General features: G+C 44.9%; 1 protein-coding gene across 2 annotated transcripts in view; it reads right to left on the bottom strand.

Moving 5' to 3' along the window:
• Window positions 1–3,601: 3,601 nt before the first annotated feature.
• Window positions 3,602–18,935, bottom strand: part of pou2f2b (POU class 2 homeobox 2b) — a 28,249-nt gene continuing 12,915 nt past the window's right edge. Inside the window, exons 6-15 of one of the 2 annotated variants that reach the window (XM_084051904.1) lie at window positions 18,054–18,395; window positions 16,487–16,592; window positions 14,872–14,963; window positions 14,612–14,761; window positions 13,172–13,313; window positions 11,945–12,093; window positions 8,173–8,373; window positions 6,847–7,112; window positions 6,159–6,227; window positions 3,602–3,762 (exon numbers count right to left, since the gene is read on the bottom strand). In XM_084051904.1, coding sequence (XP_083908030.1) covers window positions 3,720–3,762; window positions 6,159–6,227; window positions 6,847–7,112; window positions 8,173–8,373; window positions 11,945–12,093; window positions 13,172–13,313; window positions 14,612–14,761; window positions 14,872–14,963; window positions 16,487–16,592; window positions 18,054–18,395 — 1,560 coding nt within the window. In that variant the 3' untranslated portion in view covers window positions 3,602–3,719. The remainder of the gene's footprint in view (window positions 3,763–6,158; window positions 6,228–6,846; window positions 7,113–8,172; window positions 8,374–11,944; window positions 12,094–13,171; window positions 13,314–14,611; window positions 14,762–14,871; window positions 14,964–16,486; window positions 16,593–18,053; window positions 18,396–18,935) is intronic. The other variant, XM_084051905.1, reaches the window with a different exon arrangement.

Genomic DNA, 18,935 nt, shown 5'->3' on the forward strand with positions numbered 1-18,935 from the left:
TTTTTTATCTGCCACGACAGTCTGTTTCTTTATCTAATAAAAATCTGGAAGCTAAATTTTCACAGTATTTTTCCAACCACCTGATAAAAATCTCTAGCACAACTACGAAAAAAATAAGGAGCTCTTGTCGTTTAAGTAGAAGCGAGTACGTTATTCCAAATGAGTATAATAAGCACTAAAGTACAGTACATAAAACGGCATCAAGAGACACAGCAGAGATAAAACAATCAAAAACCCGACCAACAGAAAAATAAAAACAGATTTTAGAAGATTCAGTTCAGTGAGGTCATTAGCGTTTAGCTCCATCCAGGACCAGAGAGCCGAGAGCTGGAGAGACATGGGAGCAGTGAAGGGGAGGGACCGTCTGTCCGTCTATCCGTCCGTCCGTCCGTCCATTGGTCTACGCTACACAGTTTCAGAGTGGGGGCCGACTGCTGCCGTAGCCCTAAAGCTAACAACGAGGACAGACGACAGGACAGACGGATGAGAGATGCGTTAAAGCCCTCCATTTTGTCCACCTCCCTCCTCCTCCCCTCCACCTCCTCCCTCCAGCCGTATATTTGGTTGGGTTTCTTTTTGGTTTGATTCTGTCATTCCTTGGGTTGTTTGCGTGTGGATGTCTTTTTGGTTTCGGTTTAGAGTTTATTTTTGGTATCCTCTTACAAAAAAGTGTGTGTGACAACTTGCCCCCCCTCCCCTCCCCTCCCCACCCCCCTCAGTATAGTTGTGTTTATAGGGTGCCCCTCCGTTGCCCTCCCCAGCACACGCCCATACACAAGGGGCGTACCAGGCCCCTTTCTAGGGGCTGAGAGAAAAGGATTATTTCCTTTTAAATAAAGCTTCCCCCATATGGGCGTCAAGAAAAGGGGGCGAATGGAGGGGAAATCAAACCCACGACGGGGGCATTAACGGTGAAGTCCATCTCAGTTTTGCGGCACCACCCCCATCCCCCCCAAACATCTCTTTGAGTTTTCTTTATATCACGGCCCGACCCCGTCCTTACGAGGAGCGAGCGCCGGCCATTTTACGAATGCTTTGGTTTCCAACAAGAATTTAATGGCAGGACTGGGGGTGGAAAATGACGGTGTAATGTGGCAGATGAGAGTAAAATGATGGACACACATACATCGGTAAACACGTCTATAGAAAGACAGGTGATGGCGGGCGTCTATGCTGATTGACAAGGCAGGGAACGAGCAGCATCTGTGACTAAACTCAGCTTTATTGACTTGTTTAGCCCCTCGGCCTCCGGCGTTATTACTTTCAAATCCCCAATCACAGCCCCATTTCATACTTTTAAAATGGTTGCCACTCCAAACAGATATTTAAGTGAGTGTGTCAAGGGGGGAGCGTTTTAGGTGGGATTTCAGGGCACATTCATTTAAACCAGGGAGGTGATGAAGTCACTTGAGGAGTGAGAACACCATTAACCATTTAAGCCCTATATAATACATCGTCATAACGACAAATAGCTTTTTGGTATTTTGAACAACAAAAAAGTAATATCTTAACATTTTGGGATGCCAGGTTGATGGTGGTTAACACCATCTCTCTGTTTTGTGTCGTCCCACCCCCGCCAAACTCTCTTAGACTAGTTACATAAACAACATGACAGATTGATAATGAAAGATGACTGTATAATACAGACAATGATGATGACAATCATGACAATGACAATGAAACACATTGGAAAGTGGGAATTGGTTGACTAGTGTAACCAATAAATAAGCAGAAAAAACAGGGTCTTTTGGACCTTTCAGGTGGGACAAAAAGGACAAAAGAGACAGAGAAGCTACAGTACGCTCTCAGAACCAGAGGTAGGTAAAGAGATGCACGGATGGTGGAGACAGTACCGGTGCTAGATACTACTAGACCAGTGGTTCTCAACCAGTGGTCCAGGGACCACCAGTGGTCGTTGAGGGGGTTCCAGGGGGTCCCCAGCCAAATGAATAGTTAGGAACCAAATTGACCCTTATGTGTCTGTAACTCTGAGAGTGTACAAATGGAACCGAATGGACCCTAACGGGTCCATTCAGTTCCATTTGTACACTCTCAGAGTTAAATGAACACTAATAATGATGATACAGTGTAGATTGGGACCCCCAATAAATCAATCAATGGTTGAGTCCCTGGCATATCTTTTCAAGTGGGGGTCTGTGGGCTAATAGGTGTCAATTTGGGGGTCCTTGACGCAAAAAAAGGTTGAAAACCACTGTACTAGACGACCACTCGTACTGGGCTCATTCATTGGCAGCTAGCACGAAGACAATGGGGTTACAGTGATAGACAGACAGGCATGGACTGGGACAGACATGATGAGTCGATGGCAAGCTAGGTGATAGGATGAATCGGCTGTTTTGATGTCTGGTGGAGGTGTATGGCTGTGTGTGTGTGTGTGTGTGTGTGTGTGAGGGTGTGAGGGTGTGTGTGTAGGTGAGTAGCAGTTATAGCAGTACGTATGCAAGAGTTCCTGGTCCTGGATAGCGTCAGTATTTACACGTCCGTTGAATAAAGCTTTTCTCTCCGTATTTTTGGTTTTTGGTATTTTGTATTTTGGTATGGTTGTCATTTTTTTTTTCTCTTCTTCTCTCTCTTCCTGTCATTGTGTGTTCCTCCGCCTCCTCCTCAGGTAAAATTTTTGGTTTAAAATCTTCCTCCTCCTCCTCCTCCTCTTTCAACTCCTCCTCCTACTCCCTCTGACCCGCAGCTTTTTGGAAAAAAAAAAGAAAGAAAAAAGTTTTAAAAAGAAAAGAAGCTCAAACACAGTCCTCCTCCAACGTGCTCCGTTTTGTTTGTGTGTCGTTTTTGGTCTTTTGTCCTTTTCCGCCATTCCCTCGACACACGTTTAAGAGTTCTCTTTTGTCATTTTTGGTTTTCTCCGCGCGAATCGACGCGCGTCTCCGCCCTCGGTTTTTCCATATTGTTGCTTCACGTGTCATGGACCCCCCCCCCCCTCTGTGAGGGGGGGGACAAGGGAGAGGCAGCATGTCAGAGTCGCTCGGTATTGGCAAAAAGGGTCCCACGTTGCCTCCTCTCCATCTTCGTGGATACATGGAGGATTTTTGGTTTCGAACCTTTCCCTTTTTCCCGCCTTCTCCCTCCAACTTTTTCAGTCCCCCCCTCCCTCTCCGTCCCCCTCCTCTCTTTCATTCTTTGTAATTGTTTGGCATCGAAAGACCAGGAGAGAGAGAGAAAGGGAGAGAGAGTCTGAGAAAGAGAGAACCCACCGCGAATACAAATAAAAAAATAAACGAAACAAAAACCCACACACCAGGAAGAAGAGTGCGAGAGAGGGAAAGAGATAGCTTTGGTTGTGAAAGGCGAGGTTCTCGTTTTTTTGTGTGTGTGTTTTTTTTTTCAAACTTCTTTCTCCCTCCTTCCTTCCTTCCTTCCTTCCCTCCTCTCTTTGATTGGCCCGTCGGCGCCGTCACTCAATCTTGGACCCGCCCAGAGAGGTCGGGCTGTGTGCCATCTCGCTGGAGGAGCAGGAGGAGGCGGGGCTAGAGCAGGGGGAGGGGGAGCAGGGGGTGGGGCTGACGCTGCTGGCCGAGGGGAAGGGGGAAGGCTGTTGGCAGGCTTTGGCCATGGCGGCGACGCTCCCCGCCAGGCCGGCGCCGTGATGACTCTGGGTCATGTGGAGCAGGGCGGGGTGGTTGAGGAACAGAGAGGAGGGGAGGCCCTGGGCCCCGGAGCCCCCCAGCAGCACCTTGCTGCCCCCCTCAAGACTGGAAAGAGGCAACTGGCCACCACTGGCTGCTAGGGCTGGAGAGAGAGAGAGAGAGAGAGAGAGAGAGAGAGAGAGAGAGAGAGAGAGAGAGAGAGAGAGAGAGAGAGAGAGAGAGAGAGAGAGAGAGAGAGACATAGAGAGAGAGAGAGAGAGAGAGAGAGAGAGAGAGAGAGAGAGAGAGAGAGAGAGAGAGAGACAAAGAGAGAGAGAGAGAGAGAGAGAGAGAGAGAGAGAGAGAGAGAGAGAGACACAGACATGGGCGGAGGGGTAGAGAGAAATGTGGAAGACAGACAAAGTCCAAGGTGAAAGAGAGAAAAGAAAAGAGTAGTTAAAAGCTGTCACGTTTTACTGATCGACTGTAGATGGATACAGGTGTATGTGAGTGACGGACACAGCACACTGGGCACAGCATGTGAAAACTGCACACACACACAGACACACACACACACACACACACACACACACACACACACACACACACACACACACACACACACACACACACACACACACACACACACACACACACACACACACACACACACACACACACACACACACACACACACACACACACGAATGGGTCTCGATGGGGGATGTAATGAGCACAATGGGAAAGACAGTATGACATATTTATCATTTGGTCTGTTCTTGTGTCAACAAGCCTGTTCATCTGTGTCCGTGGCCTGCTACAGTACATACCTTGGTGTCTGACCTCCCATAAGCCTAATTTATACTTAGTTGCACACCGGTGTTGCACACTGAAAATAGGAGATCCAAAAGCTCACGAGGCGTTGCAGCACAACGTGTTGTGAGCTTGTAGATTTGCCATTTCGGTGCACAACACCTGCGCACGAGTAGGTATACCTCCAGCTTTACGCATCACTCATATGACTTCAGTTCTGGAGTTGTGTCTTGTACAACTAATACAGTATGTTGTATTTGTTTTATGGTGATGATGTGTTGTGTCTTGTAATATACAATAAGTGTCCATCTCTCTCTACCTCTGTCTCCATTTCACTCCATCTCTCTTGTATTGTCTCTATCAGTCCTGTCTCTATCTCACTCTATTTCAATCAGTCCTGTATCTATCTCACTCTAATGCAGTGGTTTTCAACCAGTGGTCCGGGGACCACCAGTGGTCCTTGAGGGTGTTCCAGGTGGTCCCCAGCTACATGATGGAGAGTTGGTAACCAAATGGACCCTTATAGATCTTTAACTCTTGAGAGTGTAAAATGAAACCAAATGGACCCTTATAGATCTTTAACTCTTGAGAGTGTAAAATGAAACCAAATGGACCCTTACGGGTCCATTTGGTTTCATTTTACGCTCTCAAGAGTAAAATTATTGTTAGACATCTGCATTGCTTAATTAAAGAACTGTTATTTTGATCAACGTTTGCCTGTAGTCTCTTCTATGCTACCAACATCAATACAGCATGGAATTGTGGACAAAATCGTATCCAATGATAACAAAATATTCGAAGTCTTGGGTCTGAGAGTCTAAACCTCATCAAATGGTCGTTCCGTGGCTCAAATGCCGAATAAATAATGGTCCTTGATATGAAAAGGGTTGAAAAACACTGCTCTAATGTATAGATCTATGCCAGTCCTGTCTCTATCTCACTCTATCGCTGCCATTCCTGCCAGTCTCCACTTGCATCCTGTCTCTTGACCATGCAGCTGGTGAGTGGAGCATCTTTGTTGTGTGTTGAGTCTACACTGCATAATCCTCAGTGTTTAGATTGACCCGAATGGATCCGTAAACTGTACTGTGTATATGGGCCCTACACTGTGTGCCTAACACACACCTTGGACAGTTGCCAGGGGATTATTACCGAGGAGAGCTTGGTTCATCCCTGTGTTAACTCCCATCACAGTGTTCCTGTTGTGTCATGCACGCGCACACACACACACACACAAGCATCGGCATGCAATCACACATACATCCAGGAAGAGGAGAGAAGGTAGAAAGGAAGCAAGTTTAGCGGCAAGAAGAAGCAGAGAGCTCACATAAACAATGTTAGAAAGCTGACACGGTGCTAGGAATCATCTGCAATGCAACGCACACACTCAAAGCAAGGAAGAAGAATCTCAGAAAAAGATGTGAAACTGAAATACTTTATACATTTACGCATATACCGTATGGCAATTAGGCTCAATAACATAGTATTTTCCTTTGTTAACCACAGTAGCCGTATGTACTTCATCATACGACCGACAAGCTCGCATGTCATGATGCAAGCATGATAGATTTGCTATTTTCACTATTTCTGAAAATGTAGAATGTCTTTGGAAACTTTGGAGAAATCTTCCGCCTATAATGGCATGCTAAAGATGCTAAAGCAAAGTAAAAACTATGCAAGGACGATTAAACGTTTTAATGTGTGTATTTGTGTGTCTCGTGCATGTTTTGTTTTGCTCGTATTCACCTCAAGTTTGCAGCAAAATCGGTGATGTAGTTAGACACGTCACCATTCTTTTTACCCATGCGCCATAAGCTGTGAACACAAGAGCCAAACACACAAACACACATGGTTAGAATCATCTGCTTCACAATCATCATAGCAGTGTCACACCCAATGCAAAGATACATTGGGAAATCAGTGTGTGTGTGTGTGTGTGTGCCCATGCAGTGCACACAAAGAAATCTTAAGTACAAACAACAGGTGAACCGGCACATTTTGTCATAAACCACCACTACTACAAAACAACACGTTTTTTGTGTTGTCTGTTGTGTGTGTTTGTATCATAGAGTTAAAAATAATAGAGAGGGCACCGGAAATCCCCTCCCATCCACTTGCATTGAGTTGCTCACCCAGCGCATGAAGCGAATTCACCCCTCTGGGGCTTCTGCGCGTCACTTCTGTGACGCGTTTTGCGTCACAGAAGCGCGCAGCCCCGTGCGCAAGCTTGTGAGTCGACCCCATTGGTCAAAACAGTTTTCGCTCATTCGTGTGACAGTGGCCCCATCTGCAGTACCTCAAATGGCCAGCATGTCCATTCCGCTTCAATGAAACCACTGGGTTCTGGGGGCTTGGTTTGTATGCATGTGTTTTTTGTTTTTGTTTGTGTATGTCTGCTTGCTACAGTATATATCATATATATACCATCTCTTACCCTGTGTTGAGGTTAAGTGTGCTGTGGATGGGAGTGGCTGGGCTGGCTGTGCTGCGCGGCGGAGGTGTCACCGGAGATGGGGCGGAGCTGAGAGATAGGTGGGAGGAGCTGTGGGAGGGGTGGACGGAGCCGAGGGAGGCGTGGACGGAGCTGAGGGAGGGGTGGGCGGAGCTGAGGCTGGAGGCCAGGGGGCCAACGGAGGACATGGTGGTCACTGTTGTGCTGTTGCAGAGACTGGTCACCGCCTGGGACAGCTGGCTGGACATCTGTCAGACAGAGATAGAGAGAGGGAGAGAGAGAGAGAGAGAGAGAGAGAGAGAGAGAGAGAGAGAGAGAGAGAGAGAGAGAGAGAGAAGTAGAAAAAGGATAGGGTCGAGGAATAGATTTGGAGGGACGGAAAGGAAGAGAAATTGTGAGAAGGAAAGAGCGTTAATCGATTTTATGATTTTATGATTTTATGCATAAAAAATGCATTATGCTGTCTGTGGAGCTCCCTGTGATGGAATAACTGTGTACATCGCTATAACCTTATGGTACCACCCGGGTTTACAATGCTTAACAAACAACGGGGGCATGTGTATGATGGAGTGCCTATTTGTGTGCAGTAGGGAGGGCAGAAGGAGAGAGCAGTTTGGTATCAGTTTTCAAATTTCAATTCTACGACATTCTACGACCGCACACCACGTGAGTTAGATTATCAGGTGCGTTGGTTGTTGGGAGCTCAATGATTGGGTTGTACCATGTTGCTGTCTCCACGTTACCCTGTTCCCAATCTGGGAACCCATCGTCAAATAAAAAGGAAAAACAGCGCCCCCAGCGTTTTTCACTTTTGCATTTGACTCTGGGGGGAGTGATTAAATAGACCGATGCTGACTGGAAACAGCCCTCCCATACCGGTGGTGCGCCTATGTTTTTATTCCCACTAACAATATTTCTCCACGGAACACTAACACCATTTCTCCCAAAGAACATGGATCGTTTTGGTTATAAGCCCACTTGTTTCTATGATGAATGTTACTAACTTTCCGTGGTTTTGTCTGCTCCGAGGACGCTATTGTTGAAATAAGTTGGCGTTTGTGCAGCTCTGAATCTGTTCTTGAGAGATTACCCTGTTCCAGACGTTCTCAATGAGGGGTCCAGGCAGGGACCTTGAGAGGGTTCCAAAATGGATCCTTTCAGGTCTGTAACTCTGAGGGTGTACAAATGAAACCAAATGGACCCGTACGGGTCCATTTGGTTTCATTTGTATACCCTCAGAGTTATGGGGGGTCCTTGAAATTAAAAAACGTTTGAGAACCACTGCGTTTCTTTCTAAACGGGCCCTACCATGTGAGGGCTGTAGCAGGGGGGCTTGTGCGTGGGCGGGGCGGAGGTGGGGGGCTGGCTGGGCAGGGGAGGCGTGGCGCTGGACGGGTTGATGCGTTTCTCCTTCTGCCGGCGGTTGCAGAACCAGACGCGGATCACCTCCTTCTCCATGCCGAGTTGATCTGAGATCATCAGGATCTCCTCTGAGGTAGGCTTCTGGTTCTGTCAGGGAGGTTAAAACAGATTGCATGATGAGTTTCAGGCGCAAGGCATACACATACTGTATCATAAAGCCATAGAATAAAAAGTACATGTTTGCATGTTTCAACACCAAAAAGTACATTAGAACATTTTACAAATGCACCTGAGGGTTCAAACCCCGCCCACGCCAACACCTCAGTTGTACTGTACGTCTCTCGATTGTGACCTTGAACCTTTTGTTCCTAAACGTAACCACTCTCAACCTGGCCTCCCTATTTTGGGCATGTCATTATAAGCAAAACGTTTACAGATTTGTAAATAATCTTCAAAAATAGCTGATCTCCAATCTCAGAAGGTCACAGGTTTTGAGCTGGTGGGTCGGCTATTCTTGCTATTAAAAAAAAGTAAAATGTAAAATGGGTTAAAGTAAGTTGTTAATCATCTCTCATGAAAATTGACCATCGATTCTCTTTCTCTTTTGACCTAGACCTGGATTGTGACCTAGACCTTTGACCTTTTAGACCCAAAAGCTAGCCATCAATCCAGGGCAACATACTGATCATTCCTACCAAGTGACATGAAAATGTGCTAATCTGCTCTCAAGTTATCTGGCAAACACACACAAATAGACAGGAGTGACTATACAACACCCTTGGGGTGGCCATAGCAGAATGGTTAGAGAGCCTGCCTGGGAAGCCGAAAGTCCCAGGTTGTTGAAGTGGCCCTGAGCAAGACACCCCTAACCGCTTCCTGAGCTCCTTACTAATGGCTGCCCACTGCAAGAGGGCAGCTATTAGTTATATATGATGGGTAGATGCAGAGGACAAAAAGGATTGGGGACCAAATTATTGTCTCCGCCAGGAGAGTTTGTTTTCACTTTCTGAAACTGGGACTAACATTGGTCAAGCCTCACGTGACACGTGACAATACGGTGAAATAGTGTGATCTGATTGGCTAGTGACGTATAGCAGCCTATAAATACATGTGTCACTTTGAAAGAGTCTGTGCCTCTTTCAAAGTGAGGTAAGACAGGAATAATCACGAAATGGCTGAGAAATGGCGGATACTGTAACAATTGGATAGGACACTTACACAGACAGGACGGATAGGACACTTACACAGACAGGACGGATAGGACACTTATACAGACAGGACGGATAGGACACTTATACAGACAGGACGGATAGGACACTTATACAGACAGGACGGATAGGACACTTATACAGACAGGACGGATAGGACACTTATACAGACAGGACGGATAGGACACTTATACAGACAGGACGGATAGGACACTTATACAGACAGGACGGATAGGACACTTATACAGACAGGACGGATAGGACAGTTATACAGACAGGACGGATAGGACACTTATACAGACAGGACGGATAGGACAGTTATACAGACAGGACGGATAGGACAGTTATACAGACGGATAGGACACTTGTGTCATGTTACTATGACACAGTAACGTGTTCTATTTTTTGTAAGAATTAGAACATAAGAATTAGAACATTCCCAACATTCCCAACACAAGTCTGCTGGCGGAGACTTGTGCTCCGAGGAGCACTTTTTCTAGTTATTATTATTTCTATTAATATTATTATTACCCAAATAATGTGAGATGGAGTGAGACAGAGCTATTTAACAGTGTCAGCTAAATGACTTAAATGTAAATATTATAGCATCTCTGTTCTGTGCTACCACCACCAATATAAACCTCAGTTATATTTCACATCATGGTGCAAGGTAAAATCAATCTTTCCCTGTGTATGTCAAATGTACAACTCTCATAAGACAGCATATATACTGCAGACCTTATTTGAGGCTCTGTCTCTGTCTGAGATATTGCTTGTACTACATTTCAAATGTTGAATATTGTATCTAGCTGGTGCTGCACAGCAAATGTGTTAGTGTGAAAATGGACAGGGCGGCTAAAACACCAAATGTCTTTGCAGAAAATAGCTGATTTACAAGCTCACAACGCATGTGACGAGCTTATGGATGTTTTATTTTAGCCAAATGTTCAACCCAAAATAGGGACGCTGAGGTTTATGGGGTTAATTGTCTCCGCAAGGCCGAAGGCATGGAGGAGAGTATGTTTTCGTTTGATTTCCTTTGGTTCCACCAAACTAACATTGGTCAAGCTTCCCGTGACACGTGACAATATGTTGAAAGGGTGTGCTTTGATTGGCTAGCGAGACGCATGACGAAATACATACCTATAAATAGGTGAGTCACTTTGAAACATTGCATTGCATGTTTCAAACTAACATCAGTGCCATCAGCCAAGCTAACATTCAGTCAGGAGATATTAGCAGAAAAAGTTCCAATCTTGGAATAAATTCCAATATTTGCTGGCGGAGACTTGTGCTCACCGGCAATAGTTTTACATGGGTTTGTGTCCACCGGCAATAGTTTTACATGAAAATTTCTAGGCTATAGTATAGTACTGCCCCGTACAACCTAACAGAGCCCAGCACAACCCACCAGAGCCCATTATAGGACATTATAGCCCATTATAGCCCACCAGAGCCCACCAGTCCGGCACATTCCAGTACACAAAGTCCAGCCCACTGGGAGAATAGCCTTGGGTATGGGGGTAGTTAAATGACTGTAATAGGCTATACAGGGCTGGGTCCAGCTGGAATAGGCTAGACTAGAATGTTCGAGGTCTTACTAGACTCTAATAGGCTCTATTAGGCTGTACTAGGCTCTTGTCAGCCCTGTAGCCCCTTTGCACTTGAGATTAACCACTGTGTCCACGGGCAATAGTTTTACATGGGTTTGTGTCCACCGGCAATAGTTTTACATGGGTTTGTGTCCACCGGCAATAGTTTTACATGAACATTTCTAGGCTATAGTATAGTACTGCCCCGTACAACCTAACAGAGCCCAGCACAGCCCACCAGAGCCCATTATAGCCCACCAGAGCCCACCAGAGCCCAGCAGTCCGGCACATTCCAGCACACAAAGTCCAGCCCACTGGGAGAATAGCCTAGGGTATGGGGGTAGTTAAATGACTGTAATAGGCTATACAGGGCTGGGTCCAGCTGGAATAGGCTAGACTAGAATGTTCTAGGTCTTACTAGACTCCAATAGGCTCTATTAGGCTGTACTAGGCTCTTGTCAGCCCTGTAGCCCCTTTGCACTTGAGATTAACCACTGTGTCCACGGGCAATAGTTGTCTCCGCCAGGACACTATGTTTTCGTTCTCGTCCTTCAGTGTGTCCACCAAGCTAACATTGGTCAAGCTTCACGTGACACGTGACAATATGTTGAAAGGGTGTGCTTTGATTGGCTAGCGAGACGCATGATGAAATAGAGGCCTATAAATAGGTGTGTCACTTCAAAAGATCATTTATATCTTTTGAAGTGAGGTAAGACAGGATTAATCAGGAACAGTACTGGCGGAGACCTGTGCTCCGAGGAGCACATTTTCTAGTTGAATTTGAAGTTTTAATTACAATTTTATATATGTTATTTTCTCATATACTTGCACGAAGGCCACTGAGCAAGAGAACAGACTCGCACTGGACAACAAGGATATCTTTCGATATCTAATGTAGATCCCCTGTAATGATCTTACCGTCATGAAGGCGCGCTCAAGGCCCACGCGCACGTTTGTCTCAATGCTGGTTCTCTTCTTCCTGCGGCGGCCGGGCAGACCCTCGAAGCCCATGGATGGAGAGGACAGAGAGCTGGGGCTGGGCAGGGTGCTGTCTAGGGACATGGTCTCTGATGGAGGACAAAACACATGCACGCACGCACATGCAGTTAAATGACCATACCGGTAACAATATGTCTTTGTGTATTCACTGGTTCAGCGATATATCGTACAAACATAGAAAACGTTTTCCTGCTAATGGCTTCATTTTTAGATGTTGCATTTGTTTACATTTTCTACAAAGTCGATACAATACAATACAATACAATAAATATAACAACAAATATAGTATGCAATAAAGTTCACTGTGCTGGATTATCTCAAGATCTAATACACCACTTTAATGAAATTAATGGCTTCTAAAGGCTTCCTCAGAAACATTAAACTACAGTATAAGCTTAAACATAAACACAGCACTTTATAGTATTTATCCAGAAGAGCAGAAATCATAACAAAAACATTTGGAATATTTCCTGAAACATGAATGGCTTTCTTGCAAGTAATGCATCTATTTTTTCCACTTCATTGCCAACATTAACACCCCCTACACACAAACACTACTTAGCCCATTTAGACCTGTTGTAACCTATACCATTACCTTATACCTTTCAATCCGGGACAGAATCTGTGTCACATATGAAGCATAGCGTTAGTCATGCAGGACACGGAAGTCTTGCACGCCAAAGCTGTAACTAGCTGTCAGTCAGCGGATTTGAACATCAGCTTTCTATTCCCCATTCACAGCACTGCTGGTCATTACGTCACACACTCATACTCCAATCACAGCTCACGCATGAGCAAAGAGGTTCCTTTAAATACGGCTTCGTATAGGTCTTTCTTGGTTGCTGACCAATGCATTCTGCTAGCTCCTCCTCCACCCCAGCCTCCACCTTTTGATTAGAGTCTGGCATAGGCTCAAATACTTGTGATTATCATGTATATCTGCTAATTCAAACTAATATGTCAATGTACTGCTTATTGTTGATATTATATCCCTATGGGGGATTTGCTTAAGCATTCCCTGAATATATGCTTAGCAGGCTGCTTCGACAAAATTCAGTGAATATTCTCCCAAGAGCGGTCTGTCTGTCTGTCTGTCTGTCTGTCTGTCTGTTTGTCAAGTCTGTCTCCCTCTCCCTCTCTTCTCACCTGCGTCATTGAGCCACTTCTCCAGCAGTGGTTTCAGTTTGCACATGTTCTTAAAGCTCAGGTTGAGGGCCTCAAAGCGAGATATGGTGGTTTGGCTGAAGTCGTTCCCGTACAGCTTGCCCATGGCCAGGCCAACGTCACCCTGAGGACCACACAATGGAATACAGCAATTAGCAACATACAGAGGCAATTCACTGCTCATGTGCACACACAGACATGCACAAACAAACACACATTTATTGTCACATGAATTGCACTGCACATATCTCCAGAATCGTACATTACTTGATAATAGTTCACTAAAATCTATTATATTTACCTAAAACTAAGACAAAAACTAAAGCTATAAGTGAAATAATAATTTCAGTACATTTCCCCCCTCAATTTGCTCGCTTTACCTGGTGGGACTGAAACAATATTAAATCTCTGTAAATTTATTTCAAGGCTTCCAGTGGCACTAAATAGTGCCATTGGAAGCGAATCACCAAATGCATTCCAAGGTAAGTGGCAAAAACTGATCTGTCATAGCTGATAGAGTGGGTACCTAAAAAATAAACTTTGTGTGTGCGTGTGTATAAATGTGGTACCAGAAAGATATGTATGTGTTATGAAATAATCTATACAATTCATAAGCCGTACCCAGAGTGTTTATGTTCCGGACTTTTACAGTTTATATAAACCATCTAATTTTGTATTCATGATATAATATTGATGTCATGAATAGTTCCCTTGCCTGACCAATCAGAACGTTGACGGGCCTGACCAATCAGAACGTTGACGGAAAAGACAGGTATAGAGCAGGACCATCGCCGTTAAAAATACATACAAAAAAAGAAGGGGGAAAAGCATGAGAAAATAAAAATATATACAAAAAAAAACATGAGAAAATGAAAATATATACAAAAAAAAACATGAGGAAATAAAAAATAAACCTTGACATCATAGTGATGTCATGAATAGTCCCCTTGCCTGACAAATCAGAACCTTGACGGGCCTGACCAATCAGAACCTTGACGGGCCTGACCAATCAGAACGTTGACGGACCTGACCAATCAGAACCTTGGCGAGCCTGACCAATCAGAACGTTGACGGACCTGACCAATCAGAACCTTGGCGAGCCTGACCAATCAGAACGTTGACGCAAAAGCCAGGTATAGAGGGCTAATATCCGCTCTATACCTAAAGGTATAGAGCGGCTAGCGCCGCTAAAAAGGACAACAATGAGTTGACACAGTAGCATATAGATTAAATTACAGTTGCTCAACATGGGACATTTAATAAACAATAACACATTTTCTAAATCATATGCATTCTTTCATCCTACCTTTTTGAGCTTCTATAAACATGGTTTCTAACATACACACAGACACACGCGCGCGTGCACGCGCTGCCCTTTCCCTCAAACACACACACAGACAGTCAAACAGCTGTCCTCCTCACCTGTGTAAAGCCTAGTTTGATGCGTCTCTGTTTGAAGGTGCGAGCAAACTGCTCCAACTCCTCGAGGTCACTGGGCTCCTCGGGGTGAGAGGTCGCCGAGGGCAAAGGGGTCACACCCCCACCACTGCTCAACTCTACACTTTTATCTCTCTAAAGAGAGAGAGAGATAAGAGAGAATCATGGATTACTTCAGGGCTCAAACAGTCATTGTCGAGGCGCTATCTCTCACTGAATCCTGGGAATTTCCTGAACATTTCTACCTGTGCTTGGAGTCCCAGTCTGGACGGAGCGGACAGCAGGCCCCCTTGGTTTTGCTGAGGTAGCGAAATAAGATTTGGTGTCGAAAGGAGTCCTGGGAGGGGGGAAAGAACATGATGCAATGTAATGCCTTCTTGCATATCCCCATTGCTGCTAAAGATAGCATACCTGCCTTAAGAGGTTTATCATACCTGCCGTTCTACCTGTACTTTAACTTTATTTTCATTTTTACTTCATATCCAGTATGGATGTATTTTTTAATCTTGTTGTTGTATTGTGTGTATAAGCCCTACATACTTCACCGTACAACAAATAGATAAAATAGCAAACATAAATATCAAACATATCAGAATGTATGTATACAAATGAATTACTAAGAGGCGTGAATATGCAGAGGCATGTATTTCCCCCGCTATCACCCATAGCAAACTGAACCCTGCCCCATCCCACAACATACACAGTGAAATCCTCAGTGAGTGTAATAATGAAACCAATTGGACACGCTCAGAGTTAACTGAACCCATTAACAACACAATGGCTGCCAATGACGTATATATACGTCTTTTAATTATCAGCTGTTGTCCGCCAAAGACGTATATATACGTCATGGAAAAAAAGGGGAATTTTTTTTTTTTTTTTTTTTTTTTTTAATTTTTTTATAATTTCAACCCTTGTCGAATTACGAACAGATTAGGAGCTAAAAATGTTCGAAGATTTGCTGCTCCATTCACTTCAATGTTAAAATTCAAACGGACAAACAATTCACTTTGTTTTTTGGTTTAAAACTACTGGTTTTGAGCTATATTGAAACATCAAACAACACATGTCAACGAGGTCAAAATGACCTCGTTGACATTTGTGAAACCACACCTGAATCTCATCTGTGATTAGAAACCATCTGGGGATCAATCATACTGGAGGAAAAAAATCTGTGGCTACGCGAACAGGTACCAAAATCATGGCAAAACCCTGGCAGACAACAGCTAAAAATCTGAAAAAACTCTGGCAGGCAATGTGTTAAGACCGGGAACGGAACGCATCTGTGTGTAATTTTTAGATTTATTTGGCTATTCAAAAATAGCAGATATACAAGCTCATAGCGCGGCACCGAGTGCCGCGCTATGAGCTTGTAGATCTGCTATTTGCTATCCGCTATTTGCTAACAGCTTTTTTTTTTTAATCGTGAAAATTTGTGCAAATCTTTGAATATATATATTTTTTAAGCGAACATATTTAACTGTCAAATGTCTCAACAAATATCTTAATTTTTCTGAAAAACTATTGTTGCTATATCAGTGGTGCTCAAACTTTTTCTTGCCAAAATTATATGTTTTTGCCCGCCGATCCCCATCAAAATAGAAAACAGAAGCAAGAGTTAAAAATGTTCGCTTGAAAAAAAGTAGAAGTATAGTAAAAGATTTGCAAAAATGTTCACAACTTTTTCAAAAATAGCATGTAGCTTGTAGATCTGCTATTTTTGAATAGCCAAAGTATAACATGATGGTGGTTACACAGATGTGTTCCGGTCGTAATGGGTTAGCACAGTGACTTGTACAGTTGTAGGTGGACACACAGTGTGCGACGGTGAGGACCTCCTCTGTGATGGAGGTACAGTACCTTGCTGGCCCTGCTGTGCCTGTGGCAGGAGGAACTGGGCAGGAGACTGGAGGTGGTGTCCGGGCACCAGCACCAACTGTTGGAGCTGCAGAAGCTGCTGGATGTCCTGATGGGCGGAGGAGGAGAGCAGACGGAACAACAGACACGACACAGAGGGGCTCAGACACAATTTTGGAAGACGGGGCATTTTCATCATTGAGGGGGGACACGGTTTGGGGTTTAACAGTAACCATCTAATGAGCCTTTTCATGCCCTTTTTCATGGCAGCCGTATTGGCATGAAATAGCAGTGTAAGGGTATGTTCACACTAACCGCCTTTTAGGAAGAAAAAATGCTGCCTAGAGCGCTTTTTCTGCTGAAAATGAAAAAGAAGAAGAGAGAGAGCGATGCGGGGAGGATTGACTGAAACCAGAGCCTTACTGAAACAGACTTCAATAGAACTCTATGGAACTTACCGAATATTGATTTGACAACGTTTTAAACTAGTAGGTGCAGATGTGAACTTAATCAAGATTGAGCAACTTTATGGCATATTTATCACCTTAAAAAATATATCGATGTTTTATAGACCAGCTGCCAGAGAAGAGCACCCAGGTCTCTGTTTCCTCCCCTTCCTGTCAGCTCTGCTGCCTGGACATGGCTGCTTGCACTGAGTGGCCTAGAGCTCACACTGCTGAACAGTACACTACAACAAGCTTATTACTTGAGATATCTTAATAGGTCTGCCTTTAAGAAAATACAACTCTATAATAATATGTTTAATATACTGTTTTGTTAGACAGATGGGTGGCTGATAGTGGGACTCAGCGAAACCATCAGCTTGGATGAGCAGCTCTGCATTTGTTTGCCGTCGTGAGTGGACCGCTGATAAAAAGCGGTTCCCATCTAAAGCGCATTCCTGATTTTTTTTTATTACTATTTTCAACTTTTAAAAAGCGCTCCATTCCACCCAAGAAAATGCGCTCTGATTGGCGCCTTAAATCGGTCGACAAGCGGTCGCATTTTAGTAATTTCTCATAGTGTTTACTGTGTGCAATGGCCTTAAAGTGTAGCAGAGCCTCCAGTGAGCCAACATGCACAATAGGCTATAAGAACCCTGACTCTGTTTATGGAACAGCTAAACCGCAGCTAAATGATTGATGTTAGGAACCAAATGGACCCTTAAAGGTCTGTTACTCAGAGAGTGTACAAATGGAGCCAAATCCATTTCGTTCAATTTGGACACTCTCAGAGTTAAATTAACAAAGGCTTTTACAGGGGTCCCAGAGAGAAAACATCGTATCAAATGGAGGTCTGTGGCCTAATGCATATCAAACTAGGGCTCCTTGAATAAAAAAAATCACTGGTTAAAAGCATATAATGAGATTACTGTCAGGTGTATGAATTGATGAAACAGCAGCACAGCAACAGTAAACACACAGGGACAGAAAAAGAGAAGCGCTGGTTTAAAAACCACAGTATACCCAACATGCATAGAGGGAAAATGAGCCCACAGCTAAATGCTGCTTCCTCAATCAAGCCCCTCCCCACTCGGCCGGGGAGAGGACTGTGATTGGTCGGTCGGTACCTGGGCGGTGAGCTGGATTGGCTGGGAGAGGGTAAGCTGGGGCGGAGGATGCGGGACAGGGACGCTTTGGCCTGTCTGTTCCTGTGTGCTCTGTCCCTGTCCCTGTCCCTGGGACTGAGTTTGTCCCGCCTGCTGTTGCTGCTGCTGCTGTTGTTGCTGCTGTTGCTGCTGGGCCTGCTGATTGGCTGCCGCGGCTGCCTGAGCTTGCTGATTGGCTTGGGCGGCCGCGTGGGCGGCGTGAGCGGCGTGGGCTGCGTTGGACTGCTGCATGGCCGCGGCCAGGAGCTGAGCCTGGGCCTGCTGCAGCAACAACTGCTGCTGAGCAGGTAACAGAGCTGTCAGCTAGCAGACAGAAAGGAGGAGAGGAGAGGAGAGGAGAGGAGAGGAGAGGAGAGGAGAGGAGAGGAGAGGAGAGGAGAGGAGAGGAGAGCGGGAAAGTAGAAAACGGAGAGAGGAAGAAAGAGCGAAAATGATTTTGTTCAAAAAGCAGCACCATAGAGAAGCAAGCAAGAAAAGCAACAAGCCACCAACAGATACAGAGAGATAGTTGAAGTTTTTGTATTCAGTCATAATGACCCAGGTGTGTGTGTGCGTGCGTGCACGCATGTGTGTGTGCGAGCGAGAGTGTGCTTGTGTGCGTGTGTGCAGGGACGTGCACAGATAGACTCTAGGTGGTGCTAGAGCACCTGCCCTTTGCCCTCTTGACCAGAAGTGCCCTTTTGAAAAAAAGAAGAAAAACGTTTTTTTCTTTTTTTTTTTTTTTTCCAGTTTACAGCAGGGGTCTTCAACAGGGGTCCGGGACCCCTAGGGGGTCCTCAGAGTTACTACAGAGGGTCCACCAAATCTTTATGTGATATGATTTTTCTTTTTACCATAACCACT

The sequence above is a fragment of the Gymnoscopelus microlampas genome (genome assembly GCF_963454915.1).
Source record: "Gymnoscopelus microlampas genome assembly, chromosome: 3".
NCBI classification, from domain to species: Eukaryota; Metazoa; Chordata; class Actinopteri; order Myctophiformes; family Myctophidae; genus Gymnoscopelus; species Gymnoscopelus microlampas.